The 11,685-nt window shown below is 39.7% G+C and overlaps 1 protein-coding gene across 1 annotated transcript; it reads left to right on the top strand.

The window, feature by feature from the left end:
* Window positions 1–3,868: 3,868 nt before the first annotated feature.
* On the top strand, window positions 3,869–9,211 carry gpx4a (glutathione peroxidase 4a). Its single transcript, XM_064331751.1, has 7 exons — window positions 3,869–4,045; window positions 4,458–4,549; window positions 5,463–5,607; window positions 6,478–6,629; window positions 7,085–7,109; window positions 7,624–7,683; window positions 8,834–9,211. Exons 1-7 carry the CDS (start codon window positions 3,992–3,994, stop codon window positions 8,864–8,866), a joined length of 561 nt encoding a protein of 186 aa, XP_064187821.1. The 5' UTR covers window positions 3,869–3,991; the 3' UTR covers window positions 8,867–9,211.
* Window positions 9,212–11,685: the final 2,474 nt, after the last annotated feature.

Below are 11,685 nucleotides of genomic sequence, written 5' to 3'. Positions count from 1 at the left end.
ATGGAAAGTAGACACCCCACTCCTTGAAGCAAGAACCATGCTAATGTTTCCTTAGTAAGGCTCTGAGAGAAAATGACCTGCTTAACTATTTGTTTTTACCATTTGACAGTTTGCATGAATACATGTAAATTTATTTTCCAAGAAAAAAAAAATACAATACAGTAGTATGGCTGTGTCTGGGGCTAAAGTGAGTTACCAAAGACACAGTCTCTAACATTCTATATTTCAAGTCTATGTATGTAGGTAGAGACTATAACCAAAAACATAGGCCCTACTTTTATTACACCGCTCAGCCCATTTACTTCACTGCTCATCCCAGCCCTGCATCCCTGTTTCTCTCACTCCCTCCTCAAGCTTTCTTCCCTGCCTCAAACATTGATTAGGTCAAAGGCTCTGCATGTTTTTATATTTATGCACTATTTTTTTATGTTATTTGGTCCTCACTCCTTGTTGGCTTTATTAAAACCATGCAGTACCGAAGAACAAGGGCGGAGTTAAAGTTGAAGCAAATTGCTTGTAGACTACTTAAGTGTTGGTTGTGTTATAGAGCAGGATGTCGGTAATTGATCGAGTGCTTTTATTCTGGATTTTAGCCATCTGTGGGGAGATTACAGCTATGGTAATGTACATTATTGTTATGTGCTGATTTTAAGACCGATATAGTATTTAGCCTATATAGGGTTTTATTTAAGATTGCCTGCTTGTTTTCATATGCGAAAATGATTTTATTGAAATATCGTAGCCATCGTATAATTTTCTTCGAACACTTGGTGTGCTGAAATTAGTCATATGAAATAAGATAGATATCGTTTATATGTTGAGATTCCTTATGAAGGCATAGACTGCACGTTTTTAGAACCAGGTGTGTCGATAATAAATTGAAAGCGTCTTGTTTGCTTCGAAGTCAAGGATGTGCAACTATACAGCTACTACTGGAACTATCGCTGGTGTGGATGACTAGTCATCAGTGTTAATGTGGCCTGAAGATAAACTGTCAATCAACCCAAATAGCGCCTACATTTTCGCTAATCTTCATCTTCGTATTTTTTTCTTTTTTAAGGTACAGTGCAGTTAGAGCATCTCTTATTCGTGCCTCAATTATGCCATTGTAAAATACCCAGGGTCCAACAGGGATAAAATGTACTCCATCTGAGTTTATTTAACACGGAACATTTTGCTGCATGCAATTTTTTCACTAGGTCTCGCTGAATGAGATGAAATGTCTCTCCTGTGATTAATTTTAGCCTTCTATGGCAAGAATAAACGGCGATTTCTGGTGTTTCGGTAGTCTCTCACTCTTTGGGAAAACGCAGACTACGTGGTCTTCAGTATACTGAGGTCCCCGTGTCCTTTCTTGTCTGTTTGTGATGATGTTAACGCAGCAAGCAGATTAGCTGAACAAATTTAACATTAAACGCTGAACTAACTTTAAAAGTCAAACATGTCGATATAAGTAGCCTACAATTAATTAATTTTTAAATATTAAACACCATATAAAATACCTACGGTGTTCCCAAAAGGACACTACATGTAGATGTTATTCAAGACCATAAAGTGTCCCCAATCTCTAAATCTGAAGCCCTCTCCATGACCTCCCTGGGTAGCCTACCAACACTCACGTTTTCTCTTTAGATGGCATTCTGTAAACATATAACAGCAAAAAAAAAAAAAAAAAAGGCTGTTTGCTATAGCGACTCAGAGGCGGCATTATTGTAACAGCTATTACATTTATACAGGCATCATAATTGTTTGGTCACCTAGCAACCATTCCCGCTAAAAAATGATTCAGAAAACCATATAAGGACTGTCAAGGACAGATTACTGCTGAAAATGATGTATGATTTGATTTATTGTAAAGGAAAAAATGCTTTATAACTTCCGGAACAAATTTTTACTCTCATTGCTCTAGAACAAATTTTTTAGAAATATTTCCCACAAAGGTTGTGAAATTGCTCGGTTCTTTAGGCAGTCGGAAGAAGACTGAATTGCGCGTGTACAGTACTACGAGCCTGAAATGGCTACTGTAGATGCAGGGTGGTAAGAAGTTATCGACCGTGTTAAGTTAATGATGCGTTACATTTATATCGACTCTCCCCTAAAACTGGACATAGCGCCTGTATATGCTGATTCACCGTGTGATTGAGAAGGTGATTGATTGATTGAGTTTATTTGATAAATGAAATACACTCAATGGCAATCAAAGCGTTTAGTTTTTTTTCATATCAGTATTTACATATACAGCATAGTGTATTTGTCAGGGTATGAGTTACAACGAGGTTTGGGGGGTCTGCCCCCCCCCCCCCCCAAAAAAAAAAAAAGTCAGAGTGTAATTCAAACCTTGCTTACAGTCGCAGTAGAATAAGACATATCTACTGTAAGCCTTAGGCAAGCATATGACCCCCTGCTGCCCTTGTTTACCAGAGGTGTTAGATTAAGTCCCCATGTGAGTCTTACTGTGAATGGTGTGTAATGTGTGATCCACTGGAAACAGCTGACTTCCTGGGTGTTGAAACACTACGGCACTTCTTAGCTTCCACAAGAAAAATTCAGATTACAGTAATATTAGGATTTGCTGGCTTGTTCCACGTCACAGAGTGAGTGTGCAATTTTTAACATTAAAGCCCTCAACCAACTCTAGAAAGTGCTGGTATGTAATTGAGAGGGCTGCTTGGTGGCTCATCCTGTCTGACTGTGTCAGGTCAGGGCGACCCACATTTAGCGCTAGCATTGCCCAGGGTTAGGGAGCGTTCAGGCCGCTGAGATTCTTGCTTCATTGGTCTCTAGCAACCCTTGCTGATCGGTCAGGTGCCTATGGCTTGCTTGTTAAAGATGCACATGATGCTCCAACATCTAGTTCTAAAGCCTTCACAGAAGAGTGGAGATTATTATAGCAGCAGAGGGTGGACCAACTCCATATTAATGCCCATAATTTTGAATAAGATGTTTGATGTCAGGAATCCACATACTTTTGGCCATGTTGTGTATATCTGTAGTTTATTGGATAAAATACAGGCCTTCCATTGACCAAAACATCATGTATATTATCTGGAGATGCATTTTCCATACAAGAGTGTTACACCTCTCTTACCCTAATGCATAATCTTAAGTAATGTAGAACTGAAGTGTCTCCAATCACGCTGTCCAAATGCACACTGAAAGAGTGCAAACAATACCCATCCCATACAGCATATTTACATGTGGACATATATAGCACATCCATATCATCACTCATAATCTCCTGCTTATCTCCACACCAAAAACCCACCGAATACATTGTGCTGTCTGTGCCACCCCCTTGTTTCGTATTCCCTACATGTTTTGAACACAATGTTCTTTTGTTTTTGCCATCAATTATTCACTGGTTATTGTTTTTTTTTTGTTTTTTTTTGTCTTTGTCTTCTCTGCTTGCATTATTTTCTATATGCACCAATAAAAAGGCATTACAAATGTTTACAAAGAGCTATAATGGTATCGTTATCACCCCTGGTCCTTATCCCTTTAGATAGGATAATTGTCCCAACACATGTCTGATAAACAAATCCTTTTAGGTTCCCAGTTTGAGTAATACAGTTGTGTAATAGCTACATAGGTCACCACGTAGCGCAGTGGGACCTTAGTGCAGCATTACTAAAGAACTAATCTTCTAACTAATTACAGTAGGACATTTTGTGAAGTCAGCAATCCCCTCAGGTTATGTAACACTTGCATTACCTTTGCCATATACTGTTCAGCCTGTCGTCCTGCTTGAGATAGCAGTGTCTTTGCAAACAATGTGTTTGGCCCTAAATTATTTAATCAGATAAAGAATCTGGGCTGCCGTATTAATGATTAGCTCAGAGGCATATGATATGGGGAGCGCAGACGACGCAAAGCTCTCAGAAGAAGTCTGTCAGTATCGCGAGGTTTAGGGAGCCGCTGTTCTAACACAGATACACTGGACAGGATCCTGCACGCATTCTGCCCTTTCAGTGGACCGTACTGATAGGCAGTCATGCGTTCTTTCTTAACGTCCTCCGTGCTATTCTCCTTCCTGCTACAGTCTGTGGTAAGCTACCGAATCGTAAACACTAAGGGGTAGAAACGGAAAATGGTTTTGTGTTAAGACAAAGCTTTCTTTTTATGTTGGCTCTAAGACTGCGTAAAGGATCGTTTCGTCTTTTTTTAACTGCGTGTGTTGTGACTGCTGGTAATCCTGAAAGTGACGCTGTTGTCTTGCAAAATTGAAAAAAGAAGTTCTGTAAAATTCCATACTTTCTATAAGTGCTGTAAAATTTCGTACTTTCTGTAAGTGCTGTAAAATCCCATACTTGTAATGTTCCATGACTCTAAAACGTTTAATTTGACGTTTTGCAACAAAAAAAATCGATTAAATTAAAATGCGTGCTCAGCTTGTTTGTGTACCAGTCTCGTGTTGTTGCACAACGTGTTATTCGACCTTTTGTACCCTCTGCCCACAGGCAGCACAGGAGGACTGGCAGAAGGCAAAGACCATTTATGAGTTCTCTGCCAAGGACATCGATGGGAACGAGGTTTCCCTGGAGAAATACAGGTGTGCAAACTCAACTAGGACACACACAGTTATTCAGTTCAGCATGACTGAACCATACCTTCCTAAAACCTGGCTATTCATTTTTATCATCCTGGTCTTAATCTCAAGAATTGTATATTCTGCTATCCTAACCTACACTACAGGGGACATCCAGTAAAAATAGGATAAATAATATTTTTGTAAATATTTTCACTGCAACATGTTTTTGTCATCCAAGACAAGTATTATGTAAGGACAATACAGAACTATCCATACCAGGAAGTCAAGTGTAGTTCAAAAAAGGAGGCCACCGAGCATCAGCCAGTCCAAAGGCCAATCTGATGCTTCTCAGATAAAGGACAACATAGGATTGCAGAAGGAAAATGTCTGGAACGCACGGATGCAAAATAAGCCCTTTAATGGTGCGAAATCATGTAGTTCATTCTACATTGTGAACTATTTCCTCATCGTATGTTAGCCTTGACTGTGGATGGTGATGGAGCTGAGTGCATAACTTACCTTAGATTAGCACATCACATCCACAGTACATTGACCAGGCTGTGGGGATAAGATGATGAAAACCCCCACAGTTATAGTAATAATAATAATAATAATAATAATAATAATACATTTTATTTGTATAGCCCCTTTCCAGAGCCCAAGGTCGCTTAAAAAAGTTAAAAGGTTAAAAAAAACAGCTAGTACAGTAAATACAGAAGGCAAAACATGTAGATAGGACAGTGATACAGTACAGTATACGGATCCATTTTTTGTACAGTATACTGATCAATTTTACAAATATGATTTGTATTTGTTCTGGTACACAGTTGAGACCTTGTATTTGATGAGTGATTTGTACTATGCTGGTATAGAGCATTGGGCAAATGTCAGCACACAGAGCCTAGTTTCAAACGTTCTTTTATTTTGTGCACAGGGGTTTCCTCTGCATCATCACCAACGTTGCCTCCAAATGAGGCAAGACCCCGGTAAACTACTCTCAGTTTGCTCAGATGCACGCCAAGTACGCTGAGAGAGGTTTACGCATCCTGGCCTTCCCGTCCAACCAGTTTGGCAAGCAGGTACGAGGTCATGGATAATATCCGGCAGGAGCTGAAATGCTCTTTGTGTCCTTCCTGTCTAAAAACGACCAAAGAGGGAATCTAATGCTGGAGGAGAGGGAAGATCGGCTTTTAACTGCAATACTGAAGTGCTTAACTGAGGCAGTCAGCTTTTATCTGTGCGGTGGATGTCACCAGTTTGACCTGATGCAATCACAAAAAAAGCTTTTTCACCAACATCAAGATCACCAAGAATGATGCCAACAGCTCTGTGAAACTATAGCCACGTAGATGTGCTGCACATATTATTAAGACAAAACATATGTCAATATAATCCCAGCATAAACATAGAAGTGTACATCCTCCCCACTTTGGAATTGCAAATTGTGCCACAGTCACCAGGAACACATTAGCTGAGTGCTCCTGCAAAGAATTGACTTATTCTACACCTTACAGTGCACACAGTACTACAGGTGAAGGCTAGCGTTGATCAGAGGAGAGGCACATGTATCACTTAGACAACTGGTAGTCTGTGGGAACATGACATGTCATTGGGAGGAAGTAGTGACCCCAGGTACAACTTAAACCTGTACTACCCCTGATGAGACATGGCAAACTGTGCTCCAAGTTACAGTCATATGGTGACATAACCTAAGCCTGCAACTATAAAACTGGGACTACTGAGTCTGGCCTCTGCTTGTGGTTTGCATCCTGACCAGCTGAGCCACTCCACTGCATGTTGCTTCTTTCCTTTGCTGTTGAGATGTTATTCAGCTACTGTGCCACACTGAGATTAATATGACGTAGCCGTGGGAAGGATTTCCAAAGGCCCTCAAAGGCATCACATGAGAACAGGACAGACTCAGGCTCAACCACGTCTTATCTTTTCAGGAGCCGGGAACAGAGGAGCAGATTAAGAACTTTGCCCAGTCCTACAATGCGGAGTTCGACCTATTCAGTAAGATTGATGTGAACGGGCCGGATGCTCACCCCCTGTGGAAATGGCTGAAGGAGCAGCCCAATGGCAAGGGGATTCTGGGAAAGTGAGTTCTAATGGTGTGATTTCCTGTTGCTGGATGTGTAACGATGAGTGACTGAGTGAATGGTGTGTGTGCCCTGCGATAATTTGGTGACCTGTCAAGGGTGTATTTCTGCCTCTTGGCAAATGCACGCTGTGATAGGCTCTAGCACGTCCGCGACCCTGACCAGAATAAGCGGGTATATATGATGGATGGATGGATGTATAAGGGGCAGGTTGGGCTTTTTAAAGCCTGAGTTAAAAGCTCTCCAGATGCACTCACCGTCTTTTTTTTTTGGGGGGGGGGGGGGGTGACATTATTTCTTGACTTAAGATGAAAGTCAATGGAATTATAAATGAAATGCAAAATCAAGATTAAATGAAATGAAAAATCACAAATAGAAAATGTCCTGTATGCCCGGAATGTCTGAACTGTTTTCTTATCACACAACTACTGACCATGAACTTTTCCCTTCTTAGCTACATCAAGTGGAATTTCACCAAGGTAAATGTTTATATAATGCTACACACCTTAGAAATTATGAAAAAGAGCAATAGTTAGTGTGCACAGCTGTGTTTATTTTCTGCATTTATGTCTTCATAAGTAAGAGCTTCTCAAGGCTGTGGCTTATACAGTCTGGTATTTTACCCTCTACACATACTCTACATAATGACTGCCATTTTAATGAGCTGAGACATTTTGTTCGAAAGTTTATTTTCATAGCTTTCACATCAGCCCATTTGCATGGTGTGAACAACACCTGATTAGAAATTCTATTTAGAATGGAGTTCCCATTGTACCGTTTTATCAGCCACCTAGCAATGAGTTATAGCTTATAATCGCAATACAAGAGGATCAATCACTTGAATGGTGTAGCAGCAGCCTGGTTTGCATAGTGATTGTTGAGGGAACATTATTGATCATTCACAGAGTGTTGTTTTCCAGACCTCATGTTTATACATGCTCTGAGAGACTATTTGTGTTGATAACCACCTGTCTCTCTCTCTTTACATTGCAGTTTCTCATAGACAGAGAGGGAAAGGTTGTGAAAAGATATTCACCACTGCAGGACCCAAGTGTAAGTAAAAAGATTGTCAAATTCGAATGCCGATCCTGACGAGCGACTATTTAGTGTTTGTTGGCATACCCAGAGCCCCGCCTACAAACAGCTGTTCAGGTTCACCCTCTCCCCCATGATATCCTATGATTTCACCAGGAAAGTGTGGCATGACTGACAGGCTTAGTACCCATTTAAAACCTTTCACATGCTCATCTTTGCTAATGCCGGCCTGGTAAATGCACAGCCTTGTTCCAGCAGCATTATGCTGTGTGCGGCGCTTGTGTCAGACGGGCAGGGTGGCACAGAGCACCATCTGTCCTGAGCTACCCAGCTGTGGGGGGGGGGGATGAACTTGGGCGGGAGGAGTGTCACCCATCCCAGAGCTGGCTCCAGTCCTCCACCAGGCACTTGGACAACACCGTCCTTGTTCCCCCTCATTTTTTTAAACACGTCTAAAGCATCCCATCAAACGGAAACTGGCACTAGTGGTCATTATTGTGTGTCTCAGAGTGAGCTGACACCCTTTACACCAATTGAAATTCTTGAAAAATCAAATGCAACACAAGTTACTGACATGTGTTTTCATGCAAATGACACCTTTCCATTATTTGAATATTCATTTGTCAAACTCATCTTATTAGACGGGATGACTAAGCTTGTTTTTGGGAATACTGTGCAGAGTTACTGATCTTTGTATTTCTAAAACTGAAATAAAGCTCAGTTTGCTTTTCTCCTGGAAAAATATCTAGGTCAACATATGTGCCTGAAATTGGAATGGATTTACAATCACTGCCATCTCCAAATCATATCAGATTAGAACATCCAGCTTTGTTTTAATGCAAACAGAAATGTGACTGTACTCTGGAAATGATCCCCTTTGATCGTATCTGCATGGGTTCATGAGCAAGCCTTTTTGTCTTCATGTGATAAAGTTTTTATTTATTTTTTATTTTTTACAACGTTTATGTCATCATGACCCTGGTCTACCCACTTCATTTTGACGTCCCATTCCTTTTGTGGGAAATTTGGGTGTTGATCCATAAGAAATATGCATAATTATGGAAATGTCAGTGCAGTAACTGGTGTTTCAGCCTTCTATGAAACATTACAAAATTCCTCTAATGAATCAGATTTTTAAAAAGATGTTTTTTTCTTTCTCTTATAACAGGAAGTGGAAAAGGACATCCACAAGTACCTGTAATCCCCTCCGAAATGACTGAAGCATCCTCCGTGTCATGATCCCTCCTCTTACCCCCTCACCCTGCTTGCCGTCCTCTCCCATGGCCTGCTGGGAGCTGGTGCGTCCATTCCCCCAGACCAGTGACGGCCTGTCCACAAACCCGCTCGTCGGACAGGGCAGGCCTGATGACTTCGGCGTGCAACCCCCCTGGGAGGACGCCTTGCCCCCAGCCAAACCATCTGAGAGGACCCTTGCGCTTTCTTCCGCTTCTGTTTACACCTACTAATTCCAAAAATATGAAAAAACATGTATAGCTGAAAACATATTTCTACTGTTCTGTGCAACAATAAATTCACACAGCCATTCTGCTAGTTGTCAAAAGTGATTTTTAAAGTCGGATAAAGTGTTTTAAAGTGTTGGATTTTTTTATAGGTTTAAAAGGTGTCATTTAAGTATTTAAAATACCTTTCAGAAACAGTGCAGAAATGAATGTTCCATGTATAAAAGTTAAAAGTTACTTATTAAAGTTAGATAGGTAGAATAGCTTTAGTTGTCTACTTTATGTTAATTATTTTATATGTTACAGATTTAAGCATCTGTAATTAAATCTGCTTGTTGGTGGGTGGCTTAGGCATTGAACCTGCCTCATTTTAAGGCCTCAGAAATTAAAATTTTGTGTATAATGGTTGTCTCTGACAGAGAAAGAGCTTCCAATTTTTAAGAAAAACAATTTAAGCAATCATATTGAAATTAAACGAGGAGCTATTTATGACACATTTACAACGTATCCAATAAAACTCACTTTTTAAAGCCACTTGGTCAAATGTGTAGTTTAACACTAATTACGAACGTATTCTACAAGATCTTTAATACTAGTGGATATCTTATCTCAATTTAAGAACTGAAAGTACAAGTGTATGCATGCAATGATAGAAAAACATTGAGGTCTCCAGCGCCCCCTCTGTGCATACTGCAAATAATCAGACAAGATTTTAGAAGAACAACAGGGTAAGATTCCATAAGTGTAGCTAAATGTTTGCGGTAAAATTCCTACTGACTTTTGATCCAGGCTTTGTTTTCTGCTCAGTGGAACCACGATGCCTTCATTTTCAATAATTCAAGTACATTATTCATTTACTTAATAAACTCGGTGAAGCAACCGAGTTAAGAGAAGACAGAAGTTAGAGAATTAGAGAAAATGATAGTTATGATAATAAAAACGGACAAAAAGAACGACATGTGAGTGCATAATCCAACATATTGTCAAACAGCCAACAAAAGGACTTCATTTTACAAACGATAAAAAAATGCTCTTATAGCGCCCCCTACTGTAGAATTAACGGAATGTCTCGAAAGCGTAAAGAAATTCGTAAGAAGGTATATGTATACAGTAATTTCATTTTGACTTCAAGAATGCCCGTCAGGCATGTAAAAAATGTGTGACGAATGTTTGAATGCCGTCAAGCGTTGAGTTCTGAGTTCTAAAAGCCTAAAACATGAAATATCATTGAGAAAACAAGAAACATTAGATAATCAGCTTAAAACTTATAGTTTCTGAGTCATTTGGCCGTTGCATATTAATTATCACATAGGTCGTGATGTTTAGTTAGTTAACTAAACATGAAATAAAGAAAATTAGTTTAGTAACTTTAATTGCCGTTGCATAATAAGCCAGACAAGACGATATATGTAATTAATTCTTTTGTAACAACAATATTTATCTTGTTTTAATTTTGAAATTTATTTCAAGATAAAACCCCTTGAAATTAAATATTTCATTTCCAATGAGATCCTGAAAGGTTCAGACACATACAATATATTTATATGCATTATAAAATACGGAAATAAAACAAGTAAAAAAACAACTTAGACAAGTAATTAAAAAGCATTATAAGAGCTGGGTAGAAAAATATGCAATAACTTTAAATTACTGAGTTACAATAGCTCTTCCTACGAGCATAATAATAAACTAAAACAGGTATAAATATCTAAATCAATCTTCTGTTCTATCTAGTTTATCTTTTAGTCATTGCCCCTGTTGTCACATAGTTCACAGAGCTGTGTCTTCCCTGCAGAACTGTGTGAGTTATACAGTTTTGAGGTCTTTCCCTTTCCCTGGGTGCTCTCCTCATCTCTGTCATATTCACGTGGCTCAGTCAACTGTTCTTGCTGCTCTGGTTTCCTCCTTCCTGACACTGGGGAGCTCGCGTCAGGGCTTTTGAGGGGGTTGTCAGCCATAGCCGAAACCTGAACCGTTTGATCGTGGGATTACAAATGGGGTCTCCGGTGTGTGGAGCTGTCACTTTGCCAAACGAGAGATATCCAAGGCAATGATCGGCTTCCAAATAAAAAAAGGGAACAAATCAATGTGTAAGAATATATCCCCTTGACTTCTACCACGGTGTGCTAAATGACAGATGCTCTAATTAAACACACTCATATCCAGGGGGGCATACTGTCTGCTCCCCCATATTGGCAAGGTCACGTGCCATCACTACACTCATCCTGGTGTGCTCCGTAGCTCAGGAGCAAAACTAGACACCGTTTCCTATCATTATCAAATAAAGAAGTATAAACTTATTGTGGGATTAATAACACTATTTGCTGTGGTAGCAGATGGTTTTGTTGTTGGGATTCTGGTTGTTTTCATGTGGCAAATCTTTATGAACTCATTTGATGAACAACTGTAGAATAAAATTTGATTAACAACTATAGAATATGGAATAGCAAGTATTAGGTAATTAAATTTCACCAGACGTCATTTTAACCGTCCACTCCTCACATGATGACGTAAAACAGTACACTTGCTCTACCAGGAAAGCGTGACGTATAGCCCGTTG

The sequence above is a fragment of the Anguilla rostrata genome, chromosome 4, assembly GCF_018555375.3.
Source record: "Anguilla rostrata isolate EN2019 chromosome 4, ASM1855537v3, whole genome shotgun sequence".
Classification (NCBI taxonomy): Eukaryota; Metazoa; Chordata; class Actinopteri; order Anguilliformes; family Anguillidae; genus Anguilla; species Anguilla rostrata.
This window is presented reverse-complemented; position numbering and strand designations above follow the sequence as displayed.